The 22,445-nt window shown below is 42.1% G+C and overlaps 1 protein-coding gene across 1 annotated transcript in view; it reads left to right on the top strand.

Moving 5' to 3' along the window:
* HIVEP1 (HIVEP zinc finger 1) overlaps positions 1-22,445 on the top strand; it is a 108,803-nt gene that overhangs the window by 52,533 nt on the left and 33,825 nt on the right. Inside the window, exon 3 of the mRNA XM_088521748.1 lies at positions 9,667-9,720. Within this exon, the coding sequence (XP_088377874.1) occupies positions 9,667-9,720 (54 nt within the window). The remainder of the gene's footprint in view (positions 1-9,666; positions 9,721-22,445) is intronic.

The following is a 22,445-nucleotide window of genomic DNA, read 5'->3' as shown; positions in this document are numbered from 1 at the left end:
AGGGAGGAAGCAGTTTGGACAGCCTAGGTTATAAACGTAGGTTGAAATTAGGGACAATTTTTGAAGAAGGAAGAGTATTGTATAATATGAAATATGGCAGCCAGGGCATAATGAAAAGTGTAAGAAAGAGAAGGAGGCAGAAGCACATGCAGTGAGATGATCAGTGAAGAGTGAACGTTTCCTCGCAAACCCTGAGAAATCTCTTGTGTGTAAATTTGCCAAGAGGCTGATATTTACACACTTGCGGTCAATACCGGTTCCTTAACAAACACTACTTGCCATTTTACAGTTAATAAAAATGTGCATCTGTCGATTCCAGCTCTTATGAGTGAGGTGGGAAAGAGTGTGAACAGTGAGGTGACAGCACTGCTCATTTGATGAAATTATACGTGGTAGACAAGATGAGGGTGCAAATGAAAATGCAGAGACTTTCAAAATGACATTAGGTTGCTGTGCAACCATGTTATAAAAGGACAAATGAAATTCAGTACAGATAAATTCTGATAAAGTCATGTCCACAGGAGAAAATATTTTAACTTTTCATTTAAAATGAGGTGCTTGTTAACATTCAGGAATGATATCTTTGGATCATATATTTATGTGGAGAAGTCTACTGAATACTCTCTGGCTGTCAAAAAGCAAATAAAACATAAGGAATCCTTATGACAGTAGTAGAGAAAAAAACATAAGCACTGATCTGTCACAGTATACATCTGTGCCGTGCCTTCATCTTCAGTGCTAGGCTCACTTGTGATGTCGCTTCCCGAATTCTCTTTCGCATCTCCAAAGAGAATGTAATAGCACAAGCTGCAGGGGTCCTAAAAGGCTGCTCAACAGCCCCTGTGTAAGGAATGAGCAAGTAGAGGAGACTTTGCAGTTTGGAAAAGAGATAGATGAGGGGAGAGGAGAAGGGGTGGGAGGACCAGGGCAGGATCTGCAGAAGCCTTGGGGACATGGAGACATTGAGAAGGTGACATGGAGGGGGAAAAAGTGTTTTCACCATCTTTCTCCATGTAAATGTAGGAGGCACCGCATGAAGCTGGCAGATGGTAGCTCTCCGCAAAGCAGATAGTTGTATGTGGAGTTGTTTGCCACAGGATATTATGGGTGTGAAAAATTCATGTAGATTAAAAGGAGAAGCAGAGAAAATCATGCAGTAATAATCGTAGGACCCGTTACATGCAAGTACACGTTCTCTGTCTTGCATCAGGGCTGCACATTTTTGGAGGCCAGAAATTACTGCTTGTTCTGTGCTGCTTTTCTCTAGGCTTCTGCTCTTGTCCACTGCTGGAGGTGAAATTTCAGCTGGACTTCGGCTTGACATCCAGAGTCCCTTTCCCCTTTCCCCTTCCCCAGCAGTATTGTTTCTTCTGCATCTTATTAGCTGGCTATTGCAACAACCTCAGTATCTGAAGTCCTCCTGAGGTTCTAATCATTTAAACCTATTGCATCAAGATCTTAGGATCTCAGTAGAAAAAGTAAGGTTTTAAGGTATGTTAAGCTCAGGAGAGTTAGGCTGTTTTTAAACTGAGTTATTCTTCAGATTCCTCAGTGCTGAATTAATCTGCTTACTTGTTTTCTGCATTGTAAACTTGGTTATATTTGAGGAACTGTGGAAGCTGAAGAAGAAATTCAAGAGCAGTTTGACCCCTCCGAGAACTTGAAAAAAGTCTCCATGCTCTTGTCTCTGGTAATGAAACACAAATTCCTGATGCAGCTCTACTCGTTCAACCAGTTCTGTTTCTTTTTGTGTGTTTGGTAAACCCTCCCTCAGCAACCTTGAAGTTGAGTGCAAGTGCTTTTGGAGTACCAGAAAGATTAATGGAAAGATTTCCCCCATTTGGCTGGGGAGTGGCTGGCTTGACTAATGGCTTCTTTGGTAGGAAACCTGTATTTGAGAAAATACAGAATTTTTGAGTGTGCGTATTGTTATTTTTACAAATCTTTCTGGTGAATAGAAAGAAAAAAGCTCTGCAGTTATCACTCGTGCTTGTTTAATTTCTATGTCAGTCTTAATTAATAAATAAATGAAAAGAACACTTTTTTCTTTCTTTTTTTTCCCCAGTTTTGGGGCATAAGATCAAAGGAGAATAAATCAGCCATGAGGAGGGATCCTGCCTCAGTACAGAGAGTATGAGAGTGCTCAGAGCAGCTGCGTGGAGAAGACCGCAAACTAGAACAACTTGTGGTTGGCTCTAATATTTTCTTTTAGCTTTTAAACTTGATACTGTTGTCCAAAAAGATACTAGGTTAGGTACAGAAAAAGCATCAGGCTGAAATTAAGCCTGGGACAGGGAATGCCCTAGAGGCTCCTAAATAATTATTAAGCAGATTTTAGTGATAGTGATCACCCTGTTCTAGGTGTATAGATAGTTTGGCAGCTGGTGCAGAACAATGCTCTAGACATCAGCGTAGCAATGTAGTAATTATTTTGTATATTGCTAATTAGAAGCTATGCAAATGTAAAGGCAATCTCTGTCTGTGTTTGCGCTTTGTTGCATAAATGGAACAATGTGTAAATGAGTTATCATCTCTTGTGTCGGAGCTCGTGTGTGTGAGGCGGACGGGAACGCGCCGCTCTGCGGAGCGGGGTGGTGGCTCCCTTGAGCAGGGGCATAGACAGCGGGAGGGGATCTCACCAAGCTGAAAGCTGCTTCATCAGCATGGCACAGAGAATGAGTTGGGTCCCATATGTAACCTGTGCACCTACACCGTGTTCATCTCATTGGGAGTCCTTGTCATGCTCAAGGAACATGTGTGATGGCAAGGATGAAGCTATCATTTGTATCCAGCCTCTCCATTGAGTGTTTTGTTTTGTGCACAGTATGGCTGATCATTGCTGATACCAATTTCATCTGCACATTGCAAATATATTTTGAAATACGCAAAGTTCAAATTTTCTTTCTTAAAATGAAGATTGATAAGAAGAGTACTTTTATCTTCTATATTTAGGGGGGTTATGTAAAGTATCTGTCATGGATTTTTCATTTTTAAATGCAAATAACAGGTAGTATGATGAGCATTTAAAGCTGACAGGAAAATGAAAACGCATAAAACTTTCCTGAAAACCTGATCAGAAAGGTCATTAGTCAAGGTTAGAATGACTGGTAGAACATTTTAAGATGCTTTAAATCTCATTTAAAATGTTTAAATAAAAAGTAACTAGCAATAGTTTTTAAAATGATAACTGGTCCCGTATCTTCCTAGTAGTTGTTAAGAGTTTTAAATTCACATTTCCCCATTTTAAGAGGTCTGTTCTACAGACCTTTCTCACAGCTGTATGAGCAATGCTGCAGCTGAGATTAAATCTCTTTTACCTTTCCCTTCTGGTAGGCTGGGGACATCCACACAGTCAGTTATGAGGCTCAGCCCGTGTCTGCAGCGGCGCTTTGGTTCTGTAAGGCCCAGCCTGGAAGGGGGGCCGGGAAGCAGACTGAGCGCTGTGTCCTGTTCTCGCACCGGAAAACTACGCGGAAAACCTGCGGAGGGCCTTGTGCCTCTGTTCATCTTTTCCTTTTAGCCTTGGGTAGTGGTCATTAAATTAGAAAAGTAAAATAACTTGGGAGTGGGGAGGACAGAAGTTTTTTTTTTTTTTTAATTAAAGGTAGATGTAAATTTGAATAAGAAAAATGCCTTGTCATATAGGTTTTCTATGCCTTCTGCTGGTGTTTGCCAACTTGGCAGGGTTTAGTGTTGCAGCAGGAGGGCCGCGGTGGGAATTCCAGCCCACCAGAGCAATCCTCGGGGTAGCTGGTTTCCCGCTGTGCCGGCTCCTGCGCCCGCTCGCTCAGCCATCGGCTCCTGCTGCTGGGAGCACCCTGCAACCATCGCTCCTCCTGGGCCCCTTTCTGGGGCTCTCATCCCGCCTCTTGTCTCCGCTGCCCTAGGTCTCCCGCTGAAGCAGGGGAGCCCTCAGGTATCCCCCTGTCCCATGCGAGCTGCCGGAGAGGGCGGCTGAACCTCTAGGCAAACACAGGAGCGCTCCTGGTGTGGCTTTCTTTGGGTGTGCTGCTGCTCCTGATATTGTCAGAAATGCTTGCAGACGAATGCAAAACCCGCTGCTGCTGCTGCTGTTTGAGCTGTGTGGGATTCAGCAGCCAGAAACTGCAGAAGGAACAGTTTCCACCTCGCCTCAGCACCCATTTCACTCACCGCGTGCATCCAAGCAGCGATGGAAAACACAGGATTCTGACTTTCCATCAGTGTTTCCTTGCGCTGTATCCCCAGGAATGAAAAAAAAAAAAAAAAAAACCTCTGTTTTTGGTAATACATCCGAATACGAACCAATCAAGTTGATGTGCTTTAATTGCAGAATATTTTGTCACTGCAGTTTTCTTTGCTGCTGAAATAGGTGATCAGTGCAAGGAAAAGATAATTAAAGCAATACCTTTGCCTGCATTGGAAAACAGGCAAAGTGATTCTTTTAAATTATTTTTCAAATGTTTTCAGATGGAGTGAGATGGGACTGAGTGGGTGTTTTATAAAGCAACAAGAAAAACTGTTGTTGCCTGAAGCTGTTGTCCTGAAGGTATTTTTAGGATGACTCAGGCAGAAGGTCTATGAGCTTCCTTGTCTTAGACTGAAGGAAAAAAAGTTGACATTTTCCTTCTAGCTGCTTTGCTTAAATATTCGAATATAAAAATCCAGCCTTTCAAGGAAATGGGAAATTTTATTTTGAAAGATTTGATCAAATAGTCCATCTCAACATCTACTGTGGTGTAATTCTGCTAATTTTCTAATTATTCAGAGAGGAAACAAGGTATAGGAGATAAAAATAAAAATTAATTTTCTTTGTTTTCTTAGAGCAGAAATCTTGGGTCTTCACCAAGAAGCCAAAAAGAAAAAAAGGCCGTTTTATGGAGATAGAGCCACCCATGCAAATCTGTGCAGTGACACTTGTTAGTGTTTGGACATTTTCCTTAAGCTTAATAAACTTTTAACAACCCTGTCATCCAGAACAGCTACCGATGGGACAAGAGGAAATGGCCTCAGGTTGTGCCAGGTTGGACATTAGGAAGAATTTCTGCACTGGAACAGACTGCCCAGGGAAGCAGTGAAGTCACCGTCCCCAGCAGTGTTCAAGAAACGTGTAGAGGAGGCGCTCAGGGACATGGTTTAGCAGGGATGATGTCAAAGGGTTTGTGGTTGGACTTGATGATCTTGAAGGTCTTTTCCAACCATGATGACTCCGTGATTCTATGTGTATTGTGGCTTAAAAGCAGCTCTTCTCAATATCTGCTCTTTATTCTTAGTATGTGTTGTCACTCTACAGGGAAAAATAGATATCAGGAAGGACCGGTGAGCAACTGCTGGTCCCTTTCAGATCTATCAGTGACCTGTGAGCCCAACAAGCTCAACTCAGTATTTCTGCTCTCCTTGCTGAAATTTCTAAATCTTTATTTTTTTATACCTGACTATAACAAATAGAAATTTATCAGATAAATACTTTAAAGTATTTAATACATATTAAAAAAAAAGAATATTTTAATCTGAGTTGTGTGTAATGTATGTGATGGAAATCTGTTTATACGCATGTACCGTGTTCTTGGCTTTTTGGTGGCCTGCGCCTACCTCAGACAGCCAAGAGCTGACAGCATGACCTGTGACACTACTAGGAGGGTTGTGTATTTATGGAGCAGACATGTTCTTGAATTCAGCGTGTCCCTGTTCACTTCCCAATCCGCTAGCAGGTGGGAAGCATGGCTGCCACTAAATCCTGGGACCCGGTAGGGACCGGCCATCACATGGACGCGTCAGAGCACTGAACGTTCAAAATTCACAAGGAACTGTTTGCAAATAAAAGGTTCCCAAATTAGAAGGAGAGAGTTTCAAAGTGCCTGCCAGATGTGTCCCTACCTTACAGGACTGTGTTGGTTACTGGCACCTCTGATCTCTCCCCAGCGCAGTAGAGCGTGGGGCCAAATTGCTCTTTCCTTCTTATTCCACCTTTTTTCTCCTCTAGTAAGCGCTTAGTGAGACGTGTCCTGTCTTAAGTGAGGGTGTACCTGTCACGTAGTTGTTATCTGCTTCTAGTTGTGGATGTTAGAGTAGGTTGTACAACCAACTAGCAGTCCATCTACACAGTTCTATTTTGGGGAAATTAAGAGTGCGCTATATCAGAAATAGGTGTTTTCATTAGTTAAATTACTTTCTGTTTAGTTAAATTACTTTCTCTTATCCTCATGAAACTTAGTAACATTTCAGTGGTAAAGAAATGTCTCCTTTGTAAAATTCCAGGTTTGACAACACCTTTAGTATTGTAAAATGCTCATTTAACTTTGAGTTAGTTTTATTATATCAGCTAATATTGTTAGATTAGGTTGTTTTTGAAGAATTTTTGAATTTGCAATTTTCAGCTTGTAGTGGATTTTTAAAGCTGTTTTTCTTTTTTATAAGGGTTTTACTTTTAAAAGTTCAAGGAGTTGTGCTGTTAGCGAATCTGTAATTATGAAAGATGAGGGTACGTGAAGTCTAAAATTATTTGCGTTAAAATCTGTCATGTAAGGCTAACTTAATGAGACGAAGGACAGAGGGAAATGACAACATAATTCGCGTTTTATGTTATTTAGCAAGCTATTTTTGGCACATCTGAGATTTCAAAAGAGCAAGGGGAAGCCGGGTTTTGCTTTAGCTTACATGAGCCGTTCAAAGTGAACCACTGACACGTGCTCCGGAGCATCTCAGAGTAACCCAGTTATTCTTTTAATTGTGAAAACAGTACTGTTTTGTAAGTCACCAACGCAGTGTCTGTAGCTGGAAAATGTATTAGGTGGGAAGGCGACTGGCACGGATCCGGCAGGACGGTGTGAAACGTGACCTCGTGCTGGAGCAGGTAGGTGCCCGAAGGCGTACGGAGTTCTTGGTGCCGTTTTGGTAGGTAGGCCCCTGTTAGCACCCCTGCCTCCTTTACAGGCACAGCTGGAAATCTCTCCTCAGCAAAGGCTTCACAATGCAGTAGTGCAGCAGGAGCTTGGGAGCAGGATGAGGCATAACTAAAACTTGGCGCCGTTCGTCAAACGCGACCAAAGCATCTTCTTGGATGCCTAATTCCCTCTGCCCGCTCGTTCGCTCGCTCCCTGTGTGCGGTCAGCTGCAGCAGAGCTCTCAGGCGCCACGACCAGTCATGACATTTCTCAGTGTTGAGGATTCTGGGGACTGTTCTGCACTGAGCTGCATCATCTGTATGTATAAAGACATATCTGAAATAGTTACATCTCATTGGGGAAAACGTATCAGGAGATGCAGGAAGTGTATGAGATTTTCTGGCTGTGGACCCAGTATATGTTTGCCGAGTTGTTATTTCTGTTATCTATATTTCTTTGTTTAAGATTGCAGCCTGACATGCAAGTGGCTGGGAATGTCTGAAGGAACAGCCTTTTTTTTTTTTGTTTAATAGAATTCGGCTAAAGAGTTAAAACACTCAATCATTCTGGCTATCAAATGTAGCAGGCATTCAAAATACTTAACTTTTCTGATTTTCCTAATTAATTTATTTTTTTTCTCTGTGAGCTATGATGATTGTGTGAAATATGCAGATATAATTCTTTTAATGTTGACACTTTTGTTGTTTGTATACTTCAGCTTAGATTTTGATGGCGAATCTTTTCCATCCACTCAACAGATGAACTCTGTATCATAATAATGGGTGTATTTCTCAGCAAAAGGCAAATGAATTTGATAGTCAGTCTATATTTTTGACTGGTTTTTGGTAAAATATTACAGCTTAGTTTACGGGATTAATTTTTCAATGTTTAATTTTTCCTGTGTGTTCATGTGATTTATCAACTATCATGAGATGTTGTAAGTAGTTTATTCTGTCCCTTTTCTGTAAAGAAATAATCTGGAAGGAAATAGGAAGATGGTTAGATGTCCTTTTTCCAATTAAGTTGGTAAAAAGCTAGTGAAGGCCGGTTCTAGCTCTGAGTTGCTTGTGTTCAGCAGCAGGTAAATCAACGCAAAGGAAGCTGCGTATAAAACTGCGTTCAATATGGCTGTGTGTCCCCCCGACCCGAGAGGAAGGAGGAGGAAGTTGGATGTTTCGGGCCTTGCGGTGGCCGCTCGCGAGGGTGCCCCGCACACGTGCGCGGGAGCCGGTTTGAGGCGGTCCCCAGGACTGCTTACGGGGGAGAAATCAGGCAGTTTTCGTGTGAAAGGGGGATGTCCTGCCAGGTTTGAAAAGCAGAAACACAAAGCTGAAGAATCAGGCTTCAACTGTGAACAAATAGTTCCAACATCCTGTAGTTTTATTATGCCTATAGATACTGGAAAAGTCACCTAAAACCACTGCTTTCAGATAAAGTCTGTCAAAGAAAGGATCATTTTGTAGGTGCCCCACATTGCCTAAGAAGGAGGGGAAGCAGCATCCACATTTGGGAGAGAGGGAGATGCAAAAATTTCTTAACAGTGAGGGTGACAGAGCCCTGGAACAGGCTGCCCAGAGAGGTTGTGGAGTCTCCTCCTCTGGAGATCTTCAAAACCCGCTTGGACGCAGTCCTGTGCCACGTGCTCTAGGTGACCCTGCGTGTGCAGGGGGGTTGGACTAGATGATCTCTAGAGGTCCCTTCCAACCTTGAGCATTCTATGATTCTATGATTCTATGATTTGCGGAGCTGTAGGCCTTCTTCCAAACGCTGCAGCCAGGATATTTCCCGGGCTGCTCCAGTGCAGCCACGGAGTTTTAGGATAAATCCTGTTGCATTCCATTCTTTCAGTTTAGTTTTCTAAATAACCGCCACCTGGAAACTTTCAGAGGTGCTTTGGAAAATGATCCCTTATATCTGAAAGCCCCGTTCCAAGCTCAGATCTTGGTGTCTCAGGCCGCAGTTTGAAGCAGAGCTCGGCCTGTGCTGCGGCTGCTGCTTCCTATCAACACCACCTCTTTTCCCCAAAGCCACTTGGAGGACTGCTTGCTACCAGAAAGAAATGGAGCTCAAGGTTTTATTAGTTCCAGTTGCCCTTTTTCTTTCTTCTTCCTTCACACACACGGTTATAAAATGGAGTTCACCCTTCCAGTGAGATTTTCTGTGGAGCATCTGCAGAAACACAGTTCCCTTTCCCATGCCGATGTGCTGGGGGGCAACAGGCTGTGTGCTAAGAACAGAGTTAGTAAAAAGACGACCTCTTTTTGGACCGGCCTCATCTGTGCGATTTATGGGTAGTTTCACAGAGGAATATGCACAGGGCTACTGCTCCTCCCCACTGCTCCCCTGTGGGAGCGCTGGCTCCATCCCTTCCCATACTGGGTCTGTTTGCTCTTTGCCTCACCGTGTCGAACGCGGCATTGTCTCCTTCTAACAGCGTTTTTCAAAACCATATTAAAATACTCTGCGCATCAGTAATGCACAATAATACCTATTCCGAAGAGTCCCCTGACTGCATAAATTATTATACATGGCAAGAAACTACTGTGGGATTAGCTGCTGACTGCAGATCCCATGCCAATGCTTTTCTTTCTGCAGTTCTGTGTAATTTAATGTGTCAATAGCATTGCTGGTAAAACATGATAAAATTTTATATGGCAGTATTACTCATAATGTACTGCATATTTATGTGTGAATGGTATTACTCCTAAATATAAACAGATTTTTCAAGACAGATTTCAGTAAATGACTTTCTGAAATCTTGCTTTTTCATATATATTTCAGTAATGATTTCTTTTTCTTGCAGACAAAATTGAAGAAGCACAAAAACAACTTAATGGAACAGAAGACCAACAGAGAGGTAATAAACAAAAACAATATGAAGTAGAGAAAACACACTGTGATTGTACAGGCTGATCCAAAGCTTTTCTTTGGATCAGGGAAAAAGACTTCACTGGGCTGGGTACAGGATGTGGTCCAAGGGAATGTCTATGTGCCCATCAGGTGCTGTGATCTGTAGCACTCTGGTTTTGCTGAGGCACAGATGCTTTATTTTAACCACTCGAGTAGCTGCACTGACCTTGGTGAGACTGCTGAAGTGGCAGCGCTAGAGATGTTGCCTCGTTATTGACCGTAGCCTGTACTAACAGTTCGGTTCATAACCTGATTCAGCTAATCATTAATAACCATGTTTGGTCCATGACAAGCAACGGGTGCTGATTTCTAGCAGATGCTGAAAGGAGATTTATCATTCTGGTTATTTTAAGAAGCAGCTGACCTGTGACGGATTAAGTCTGTATGTTGGAGCTGAGAAAGCTGGTGGAGAGTTGTTGTATTTCAAGGCTGGCTGACGGCTGTAGTACCCCCTTTGAGTCCCTGGTCTTGTTCTGGGCAGGAGCTCACACCTCTCCGAATTGCGGACCTGTTAACTAACTTCTGACCTGTGACGGGCCTGTGAACAGCACCATAAATTGCTGATGCTCTGTCATACAACCAGAGTTTATGTTTTGATATAATGAATTTCTAAACCTCTTGAAGATCATAGAACCTAAGAAACTGCCTACTAAATCTCACCAGTAGAAGGCAATAGGACCTGCTATTTATGGATGCCATGTTGGGCTGGCCACTTTCTGCAATCTGTTCTCATGCTTCCCACATGATTGGATTAGGGATGTGTTCCCAGTCCCTTTAGTATCTAGATGTTTATAGACCTGTTGTCCATGAATTTGTGTAATTCTTTTCTTAACCTGCTTGCTTCCATCATTCTGTGGCAGCAACTTGCAGAAGCTCACTACTAATCACACTAAAAAGTGCATTCTTTTTTTTTTTTCCTGTTTTCCTGCTTTGTTCAACAGGTGCTCTCCAGCTCAAGCACTGTGCAGTTTGTTAAAGAGCAGTTCTAATCTCACCTTTCCTACCACCTTCATGATTTTATAAACCTTGTCCCTATCCCCTCTTGGCTTTCTTTTCTCCACAATGAAGAGCCCCAGCATTTTTATGCTCCTTTAATATACCAGATACTCCACCCTCTTCATCATTTCAGTTGCCCTTCTCAGTCCTTTGTTCAGCTTCTCTATGTTCTTCAGATGCAGAGACCAGAATTGCAGCCAGTAATCAAGACGTAGGCATGTCGGTTTTGTGAAGTGGCAAGGGGAGAAACACTGTTTTGTTCTCATCGCTCTACTTGATGAAATTGAGGGTTTTTTGACCATTTTGGCTACCACCACACACTGAACTGATGTTCTCAGAGAGCTGCTAGTGAAGACCAAGAGGTCTCTTTCCCGAGTTGCAGGTTTCCAGATCAGCACCATATAAATGTGGCTTCGATTTCCTCTTTTGCTGTGGAATTTGCTTAGTTATTATCACCTCTGATGAAAAGAATAGATTTGCAAACATTGTGAAGATGCTGAATGGCCTGGGCTACTAGTGTTTGTCACATCCCCTGTCAGCTGGGAGGTGAAGAGACAGCAGAATTCAGGTCTTCCTGGTGCATTGCCATGTTCAAGTAGGCTTTTGTTGTGGAAGGGAAAAAAACACTTGCCTATTCTGGCCACAGTGATTATGATGTTTCCTTATGCATTTGTAAAAGGTGAGAGAAAAGAAAATAAGTGACCAAGTAATAAAAGCAGTGCTTCAAACATTTCAACAGCCAGACCTCCTCCTAAATAGACCCATTTCTGTTTAGTGGGTTGCGGGTTAAGTGGGTATTGTCATTCAACCATAAATACTTGATGTATAAAGCATTAGTGACTGCTGCTGCTGTTGGTCTTGCAGAAGTAAACTAACCTCTCTTCCCAGGGGTTTGTTCTCAGCCATGTCCCAGTAACATGTTCATGATCCTGCACAAATGAATAGAACTACTCTAGTGTAAATTATGTACTCTGAAGTATGAGATTGCAGATTTTTATGTGAGGGCAGCACTCATCTTTGAAAGTCTCAGTTGTTAGAAATTTTGGCTTCTAATCTAAATTCATGTGACTGTCAGTTGAAAAACAAATGTCTACATATAAATTTGTTTTAGAAATAATGGAAATAACTAGGCTTCTGTTTTCTTTTTCCGTTAGAAATGTCCTTCGCCATTTTTTAGTTTTGTTTCTTAAATATCTGAACACATAGTATTCTTGGTTATATGAAAATGATTTATATGAAGCTTTAGAGTCTTAAAAATATATTTATTGAGCTAAACAAGGAAAAATGTGGACATATTCACATAAATTATTTTAAGCAACTCCAATGTAGGAAGATTCACCTGAACTATGGATAAACACTTGACCTCTTTATTTATTTTGTCTTTCAGTTCATATAGATCACTTCCGATCTGTTTGTTTCCAATCTGAAATGAATAGGGAGTGTAATATCATGGAATTTATCACAAGTTAACCACTACTCTGTCAGTGCTGGGACTGTCAGTGGTATGGAGGAGGTATCCACACGTGTAAGGAGGAATTTTTTATACGTTTGCTCATGATAGGTTTTCCGCTAACTAATGTACGTTGACCAGTGACAACTTCACAAATGCGTGGAATTGTGAATAAACTTAGTTGACTGCAAAAAGATTTATTTAAATACCTTTTGCCATGAGCAGTAGTATTGCAATTAAGTGCATGCAAATTATGAAGTAGCTTCCTATTAAACAGTTATAGCTCCTTCTCTCTGAGGAGGTAGAAGATAAACAGACATAGTTTTTGAATTTGGTCTGATCAGCAGTTATTTAACATAAAGTTATAACTGGAAGGCTTTGTTTTCGTTTGTTTTTCTTGAGGGGGTAGGAAATGTGGATATTCTTTGTGTGGATATACAAATGCGCTGTCATCTGAGGCTAGAAACATTTTCCTCAGGGGCCATGGTCACTTCTGCCCTCCTTCCTGCTCGGTGAGTATGTGAGGTGAAGAATTCCTGGCATCATTTCTTTTTCTCGCAACTGCCCAGCTGCTGTTAAGAATTTTCAGTGCTAGCAGCTCTGCTTCTCTTTAGCTTGTATGACGTCTCCAAAGGCCATTTTACACCCTACTGTGGGAGTTGAATTTCATCTTCAGACACACGTGCACAATATCCTTCGTGCCGTAGGGCAGCTCTTGTTCCCAGCAGGCGCTCCATGTGCTGGTGGTCTTAAAGCCTGGAAGGAATGGTGAGCTTAACTACAGGAAATTTCTCCTTGAGGAGACAGTGAAAGCTCTGATATAGGACCTAGTAGGTATCATGGGCTGGAGAGTAGTCAGCCAAATCTGAGAGCTTTGTCTTTCACCTACCAATGTCCGTCCTCCTAAGAAATCCATCCGAAGTCTCTGTGTCCTCCCTTCCACACTGGTGAAGTCAAGTCCTTTCAGGTCCTTGTGGTTACCACAGAGACTTGTGATTTGGTCATCCCTTGGACCAGTTCAGCCCCTGAAGGCCAATGTGAAGTGCTGTAGGCATCTGCTTTTCTTATCCATCGCACCAATATTTCTTTATCCATCACAGCAGTTTGAGTCCCAGCTATATAAGCTCTGCCAACTGTCAGTGCATTCTCTAGTACAGGTGGTACTAACTTGGCTGGTAACTCCATACTTGGCACCAGCAGTGCTCAGACTTTTGTCTGAGTCTCCATCTCTGCTTCTGAAACTGCTGAGGGAGCTCGAGTTGGTAAGAAACTGCAGCAACACCAAGATGGTTTGTGTGACTGTGTCTCTGCCAGCGTAGGTCTCCATTTTGGCAGCTGTGTGCCCCCACGCAGACCGCAGAGCGGTCAGGGGCCGTCGCTCAGATGGTTGTTACCGTGTTAGTCTGGTTCTCCTTCAGAGAAACACAGCAAACATCTCTTGTTCTAGAAGACAGGCACAGACCTCACTGAGAAGTCTCTTTCATCTTGGAAGTCTGGGAAGGCATTTAAGGGCTTGGTTTGGACTCCAGAAGAGTGAAAACAACCTCAGTAGCATGGTTGAAAAATACCTTTATTTCCAGCATTTGTCATGGGGCTGTCCAAAGCCCCTGCCTACACTTTCAGTGGGTGTGTGTCTGTTTCTGAAATCTTTAGGGTTCGCACAGCATCTGGTAGAGTGGTTCTGTAGCTGCTTTCTGCATGCAGGGCCATGAGACTCCCCATCCAGCAGTACATGTCACATGATGACAACTGTGTGGAACCACCTACTGTGTGAATGTATGTTTGAACCATCATGTTCAAAAAAAGAATAAAGAAATGAAAGATTATTTATCAGCAATGCAAATCTTCTGAGATGGACAATCCACGAACACATAGGTAATATATTGGCACAGAGGAGAGGCAACTGAAATGGTAGCCTCGTTTGCCCATCTGCTTTTCTTTTCTTTTTCTTTCTTTTTTTTTTTAATTGGAATGTTATTTCTTCAGAAAATTGAACTGCACTGGAATTTAGGTGAGGAATTTTGGCTTTTAAAATGGAAGCATGGGATTTCAACTCAGAAAGGCAGGGCCTGTTACAGATTCACTGTAGACATATTTTGTATCTGTGATTCCTTCCAACCCGACTTATCAACATCTCTTATTAAAAGTAAACACCTTACAGACAAAAATATAGAGGGAGTTTCAGCTATGGTCTCCTTAATATACTAGTGTTCTCTTTAGTTAATCAAAATGTCACTTATATGTCGCCTTGATAAGGGTTGATGCCCTTTCAGAGTTGTTACATGCCAGCGATAGGTGACTCTGGTTTGCCCGCCTGTAGTCCCAAAAGAGCGGGTGGATTCACTCCCTTTCCTGCCCTTCCCGTGGGCTCTGCTGAGTCCCCCCTTGCTGCCTCTGCTCCTCTCCCTGCCCAAAGGCAGGAGGGAGCCCTGCATGGGGATGTTCCTCGCAGCACGTTTCAGCAGCTGCGGTCAACACTCTGCTCTTTCATGCCTGTGTTCAGGGAAAATAGGAAGCCGAATGAAAGGGAGGTGGATCAAACAAAAATCTGGAAATGTAAATCAAATGCTTTAACTTTAGTGCCACAAGTTTAGGGTGATCTCATTCTGTACAGATGTTTCCTTGAGTTTTTCTTGTAGGTTTGTGAGTATGTGATCTTTTTTGATTCTTTGCTGCTGGCAGTACTGTCATTAGCCCCAATGCTTTCTTTACATTTCATATTTGTAGGAAACTGTACCTTACTTTTTGGACAAGAAAAAATACAAAGGTTCAGAGTGTGTGTGTGTTTTTTTTTTTTTTTTCTTTTGGCCTTTCTGTGCTTATCTTCAACCACCATATGGGCTAGAAATATAGTTGCTCTAAATGGAAGTATATAATCTTCAAAAGTTGCAAGCTTACATTAGTGTCCTTTTTTGCTACTTAATGCTGGTCAGAGGATTAGGTAGCCTCTTTGCCTTCTCTGTTGATGTACACCGGAGCTACCTACCTCATTATTTCCAAATGTTTGAAACTACAAACTAGAAATGGTATTTCATGCAATTCAGTTGTGCATTTTCTTGATGTCTAATATCATAAAGCATTTCTACCTACCTTAAAATGTCAATATATGTATGCAAGAGGTAATTTATTTAAACAGTTCTTTGTGTATCAAACTGTAAAACTATAAATCAAGATCGAATTATCTTTTGACAATATTTGCTGCCGCACAAACAACACAGAGTGTCTTAATGCAAGAAGTCTTGAAAACTGTCAGTATCAGTACCTCATGTGATACAGAATCTTGGATTTTCATGGGGTTCTTTCTGTTCTTATGGGCTCTTAAGGTGTCCTGAAACAAGAGGAGCATTGCATGCTGCTAGTCATAACAGTGATGCCTTGGAAAGCGCGTTCTTCCTGTGTTCAGGCACATTCGATGCATGTTTTTGTGCTCATGAAGATCAGTGAGAAAGTTCCATTGACTTCAATGGGAGCAGGAATAGTGTCTCCCATCATTAATCCTCTTTTTCATTGCTTTTGTCTTCAACAGTTAAGTAAATCTTAATGTCCCCATTTAGTTGGAGGGAAACTGATAAAAATGGAGATCTTTACATGTCCCTTAATGCTCAGATAAACAGTGTTAAGAGTATGTGCTTAACCTGAGGTTTAGACTTCTAGCAGCTGAAATCTGCTCAGTAAATCTACTGCTGGTGCTAGACACGGCAAGAGCTGGTATTGTTTTGACAGGCAGGCAAACAGATTTTAAACTGAACATTTAATCCTTTGAAGCTTTTCTGAGAACTTGGTTGTAAAATCAATGTGATATTAAAGTAATAGTATTTTGACTTTTTTGACAGGTATAGAAAAATTTTTGAGTGACAGTTCAGTGGAAAAGAAATTTCAACTTGCGTCATTTTCAAAGGGACACTATAGAAACCAATGTGTAAAATACATATTAAAAGAAGATTTTCCTTGCATTAAATGAAAAATGGACCTTCCAAAACAGGGCTACAGTGTATTTAAAATTGGTGGCCTCTTTTCAGACCAAGTAACATTTTGAGGTTGACACAGATTTAATGAATAGAAGGGTTTCTTGGCAGTTTCTAGTGTCTGAGGTCTGCACAAGCTCGGCTCTGTGGTGGGAGAATGCTGAGGTAACAAACCAGCGAGTTCAAAGGGTGTACCTGGTAGAGGTTGCTAATTTTAGCAGATTGAGCTGGGAGCAAGCTGGCTGTGGAAAGCAATTTTTTTTGACTTGCTAGCTTCTTGGGAGTCTGAGTGTGTTTTTCATTCTTTCCACATACTCCTTTAGTTTAGGGAGTTGTTTTACTTCCCTTGCCCCTCTCCTAAAGGGAAAGTCTGTCTTATAAACAGATGCTTATAAACAGTCCACCTGTTGTGGACTAGGGTGTGGAAGCTGGATACAACAGGACCACCTGGACAGAGTCTTTCATCAGAAACTGCTCAGAGGTGCATTGGTGTATGTGTCTGAGAACAAGAAAAAAGGGAATATGTGCATAAGAGGAAAAGGATGGGGAAAGGGAAAATCTTTGAGTAGCTCAATGATCTTGGCGGCAAGGAGCTTCCGCTGGTGCAGAAACAGACCTAAGTTGTGGGGAGGATCATCCTTCCCACATCCGGAGCTCCTGTGGTTCGGACTTCCCTGCTTTCTAGATACCCGTTACATTGGCCTCTGCTTCTGTCACATTTGCGTCACTTACTTAGTCTTAAAGGAAAGACCCAGTGCCCAACAGCTCTCCTGCTGTCTTAGCCAGAGCTCCTCTTCTGTATTTTTAAATAATATGATTGTTTGCTTTGAGCTCTTTGGTATTCTTTATCTCTCTGTAATTGCTAGAAACAGTATGGAAATTATGCCAGTGGATCCCTGCTTTTCAAATGGAAGATTAGATTAAAGAAGTGCACAGAATATGACTAAGAAGCTTGCTCCATCTGAACGTCATTCTGTGCAAACAGAATTTTGCTAATGTCTGGTTATTTTCATTTTCTTTTTTTTTCTCCTGGGACTCAAGAGGGAAATTCTTGGGGAGTTTACATGCAGTTTATCCTCTGCCTAGATAGCAGTTGCTCTTTGGGGTAGTCCCTAAATTAGTTGCTCTTTCTGTTTCGTAATCTTTTTTAAATAGCCTTTCTCCCTCTGTGTGTTAGGGGCAGAACCTGCTTTAATTATTATTATGTCTGACTTATTAGCCAAATCCTAACTTATTAGTAAGAATTCTTCATCCTTCACTTGCAAACAAGTAGTTTTATTGTGAACCTGTTCATGATATTGCTTGAAATTCTAGGAGGGTTTCCAGGTGTTCCTCTGGTATTTCATTTCTGGCCACATACTTTCTCTAAGTGGTTATATTTAAATGCCGTTATGCTTCCTTGGATAACTGGGTTGAACTGGTTTCTAATTAGTCTTGGACTGGGAACTTACTAGTGAGCTTTTATTTTATTATTATTTTTTCCTTTGGCATGCCCAGGAAGGAGCCCCCTTCAGGCTTAGATTGCTGGTGACATTAGCTATTAAACGCTGTTACTTTAGGAGCACTAGGCAGCGATTAGTTCTCCACAGTTAGTGTAAAGGCTTTGGTGCAGACCAAGAAATTGATTGCTGTCATATGGCTAAATGCAGAGCAGTACATAAATTTCATAATATATGAAATATATATATTTTTTCCAGTATTGTTAAATGAAAGCCATAGTGCATGCCGTTCTTGGATGTTCATGTGTGACACACGGTGCCACTGCTTAGGCATTGGCCATAGGTCCCGTGTAAGTTTGTGCTGCTCTCGTGTTACTTCTCCTCCGTCTTTTGGCGACTCGGGCCTCAACCCTGTGCGATTCTGCCTCTGCTCTGTGCACGTAGTGCTGGGGAGCCACAATCAGTATCAAATGTCATGTTTCATTTAACGCTTCATGCTGGGCAGGAAATTAACTCTTTTTAGGAAAAAAAAAAAAAAAAAGCCCTTTCACTTCAGATTTTGGCCAGATTTATTTGCAGGTGTGGTGATACGTTGTATGCTGTTCCCATTCACATGCAGGTATTTGCACTTCTCAGCGAGGCTCTGGTGTTGCCTCAGCGATCAGACGGTTGTTGCTGTTCGCTCTCCTTGTTAAGCAAGCTGTATTTACGGCTGAAGCTCTGCTGCTTGATGCTGTCCTCACCCAAGTCAAGGAGCTAAAAGCACAAAATGATTCATATCGCTATAAAGAAGAGCCGCCTGAGTCTCGTTAGTGCAGGGTAATTATATCCTCACGCCCCCTCACAATTCACTCTGTCAAAGTTATCTTGATGTGAGTAGTCATGACGTTAGAAGAAGCAGTCATAAAGGCAGCCGCAGACTGCGTCTTGTCTTTTGCTCTTTACCTATCCCAAGGCCAAAAGGAGCTGGCAGGCGCTTGTGGCTGGGCCGAAACGGTGTCGCGAAGGGGCCTCCTGATAAGGCCGGGCCGCACGCCCTGCGGGGAGGGAGGCTCGCGGCCTGCTTGCCAAAATGTTATTGCTCAACTGCGAAAGCTAATCCAGCCCGCTCTCCTGGTGCTGCCAACATGTCTCATTTAGTGTTTGAAGTGTGGCCCAGTGTGCCCTTCTCTCTGTGGCTGTACATTTAAGCTATCTTCTGTTTTACTTTCTGTGGTGCGTTGTATATGTTCTTGATTCTCAGGAAAGAAGCATTTGTATTTTGATTAAGTGAGAGTGAAAAATTTCTGTCTGTTCAGCCCAGCTTTGTGGGTCCAAGAAGTGACTCTCCCTTTCAGTTTCAGTATATCTTTGTGGCTTGCATACAAGTGGCAGAGGTGCTGAGAGGTTGAGTCTAAGGAGCCTCTTCCCTCTACGTCAGTTAGTTTGTTCCCTCATGCTAGTTGGAAAATGTGAAGTGAAAATCGTTCTCATCCCAGGTCTATTATTTCAAGAAAAATGATATTCAGAGGCAGGAAATACTTCTCACTTTCTGCAGTGTTATCTTCAAAATGAAAACGGACAGATGTTTCTGTAGAATTAGTAGAAACAGTAGATTGTATTATTTAAACATTTACAGTTTCTACTAAAATTATTAAACAATGTTTTCCTTCTCTTAACTATGACTTAACGTTTGGTAGCCAAGAATATGGGTATTTCTTCGAATATTTTTCCCATCCGATTTATAGACTTTTAAATAATAGATTTAAATATAAAGCGATAGCAGCTATATATGTAGGGATGCTAAAACACTATGTGAAACAAACAATGTTTTTGGATTGTGTTTTTTTTTTTTTTTTAGAGTTGCTGTTACTTCATCTTCTTCATGGCAAAAGTTTGCACAGAGTTTACCGGCATTATTTGGCTGATGGTGGATGCTGGGAACAGCAAAAGGAGTTTAGTGACAAGAAATACAGACAAGTAGGATTCCTGAGACATGTTGTTCTCCATGTAGCCGTAGAGTGCGTTGCTGCCATGTAGATTGATCCAGAAGAGTGAATCAGGTGAAGACGTGTAGCAGAAGGCAAACAGGGGACAGAGAGTAAGCGTGAACCAAAGCAGTTGGCTAGTCTACGGGTTTGTATGTGGAAACTGCTGTGACAAAATGATAATGATAAAATAACTTCTGTGACAAAAGGACTGGATTTGTGAACAAGGGAAGAGCAGCAGAGGATGGACAAGATGGCCGCCTGAGGTCCCCTTCAACCCTGTAGTGTTATGATCCTGTGAAATGGTGCTTTTAAATATGGGGAAATATTAGAGGTACATTTTCTAAACATTTCATACGTGATGTTGAGATGCACTGATTTTGCAGGCTCCTCATACCGTGATGTTAGGGGCAGTCAATGTTGCTAGAGACTTTGCAAAAACTGCTACCCTTGCTGGGGCTGATGAAGTTGCCTGCATGGGTACTGCTGCCAAGGTGCAGCTGCATCTTCTGTGGCAGCTGTGATAGGAGGACTTTCACTGGTCTGGTTAAAAAGAAGAAACGTACTAATAGAATAGTCAGTGCAGTATGAAAACTTCGTGTGATACCACCCATGAATCGGGGCTGGAGAGGCTGTTCGGCTCTGCACGCCAACGCGGTACCCTTGGTGGGTTACGCATCAGCACAGAGCTTGGTTTTCTATCAAAACCAACAAGAAAAATGATCATGTGTTTGCAGGCAATATGAAAAAATTCCTGAGCCCCTACCCTCCTCGTCCATTCCTTATGAAACTGTGCAGGATTTGCCGATACGACCAAAAGGAGGGTTGCTGGCATGGGCAGACACTCAGTTGAATACTTAACAAGGTTACTTAGCCACCCGGTGTCAACCCCCTTTTTTAATTAATTAATAGTAATTTACACACAGATCACATGGTTTTAAGGGGCCACTCTGTGGATGTTTGACCCGGTGCCCTCAACGCTAAAAGCATTTGAGCCTAGATTAAACCTAGTGACAGCGATTTTCAAATGCCACTGCTGCTTTGGAGTGGGCCCAGTTCGTCGGCTTGCATCTCACCCTCTAAATGCTGAGTGGCCACCTTACGACCTCTCAGGAAATCTGAAGTTAGCACCTGAAGTAACTCTTAAAAACTTGTTGTTCATTGACTTTTAAATCGTATCTGTTTGCGCTTGAAATTTAAGCATGACATTTGAGTTAATCTTGTTCAAAGTTGTCTATTGATTGAGAACATTTTCATAGTTATATGTATGATTTATGTATTTATGGTTTTTTTGCACTTTGGAAAGAACATAATTATAGGAAAAATACCATTAATAGTACTTAATTAAGATCCAGGAGACAGCATGATATTTAGAGAAATAATTTAATAAATAATAAAAGTGTAGTAAGATTTAATGTCAATCCTGGTGACCTCATATTGGGCTTATTTCTTTATCCCAGAATTTTCTTCCTCCTCTATTCATAGAAACACTCAGTGGAGTGATTCCTCCTTGAAGCATACAAGTTCCAGCAAAATGAAAATTAAATAAGCATCAGATGGCAAGTGTAAGAATATTTTGACTACTTAAAGCCACCAGGAAGTTTAGCTTTATCCAAAAGATCTTTAGCTATGGTCTCTCTCACCTTTGAGCTTATGAATTGGTATTTAAACACTTTCGAAAGAGGCTCGATTTCAACAGCAGTTCTCTCGAGCCAAAGTACAGACTTAGGCACACAGGCTTTGATTGGAAAAATCTGATTTTTGTTTGTGTGCCTGCTATGGTTTTAAAACTTACCGTGTTGTGTCAAATGAGTAGGTGAAACGATGGAAATTGCTGTTCTTTGGTCCGTGGGGGCAGTCAGTGCTGCTGTGCGCTAAATTCCCAGAGCGGCACGGGGAGGGAAGGCAGCTTGGTGCTTTGCTTCAGTTCCCTATTCTTTTCCTATTTTTTTAGTACAGCACATTAGAAGGGAGAGAAGGAGCGTGGGTGTTATAATAACACGTAGGCTTCGAGACAGGCAGCTCTGAAAGTTACTTAAACAAAACCATTGAGATCATTTTGTCATGACATTGTCTACTTTGCGCGTGAACGCGCAGGAAGAACAAATCCGGGTGCTTAGACTCTGCCTTGGCTGCGTGAGTCACTGCGCTAGTTTGCTGTCTGCACCATCACAGTTCTGATGTTTTGCTCCATTTCTTCCATGTAGAGCAAAGAGCAGTAAGGAAATTAGAGGTGCACAAAGTCATGTGTAGCAACACCAGGTAGTCTTGTCATGTTTTAAGTGCGGAATTCCTAGTGAAAAAGCAGAATTGAAAGCAAAATAGCGCTGATAGAAACGCAGAAGGAAGGAAACATGGGAGAGAGAGACAGGAAAGCCAAGAGATGCTCTGGGCAGAGTGAGGTGTTGAGCCCAATGGCCTTGTTACCTGTTCTCTTGGGCCAGGCCGCTTAATCCTATCTGATGTAATAAAGTTTATGAAAAAAAAGACTTTGTAGACATCAGATTGAAGGGACAGCGCTTAAAAAAAAGGTGAGAAGAGCTCACCAACTAAGAGAAGGAGGACTTCCTGCAGCAGCTTTACTAGCTGAAGAGGGAAAGTGCTTTGTGAAAGCACGGGGGAGTGAGCAGAGTCTGTAAAGGAGTGGCAGAACAAGCAGGAAATAGTCCTCTTTTACTCTTTTTCCATACCAGGACGTTTTACGTTCTCTCTGGTTGTGGTCAGCTTGTTGAGATGGGTGGAAGCCGGTAGCCTGCCATGGGCCTGGTTAGTTTCCACCCTCGTGCAAGCTGGAAGCTCCCAAGCCCAGCACAGTTAGCACTCCGGGACTGATATTCTCTGCCAGGTTTCTTGTT

This window comes from Tinamus guttatus, unplaced genomic scaffold, assembly GCF_059628265.1.
Source record: "Tinamus guttatus ecotype Peru unplaced genomic scaffold, ASM5962826v1 Tinamus_guttatus_pri_ptg000131l, whole genome shotgun sequence".
NCBI lineage: Eukaryota > Metazoa > Chordata > Aves > Tinamiformes > Tinamidae > Tinamus > Tinamus guttatus.
The sequence above is the reverse complement of the archived record's forward strand: the minus strand, read 5'-3'. Positions and strand labels throughout refer to the sequence as shown.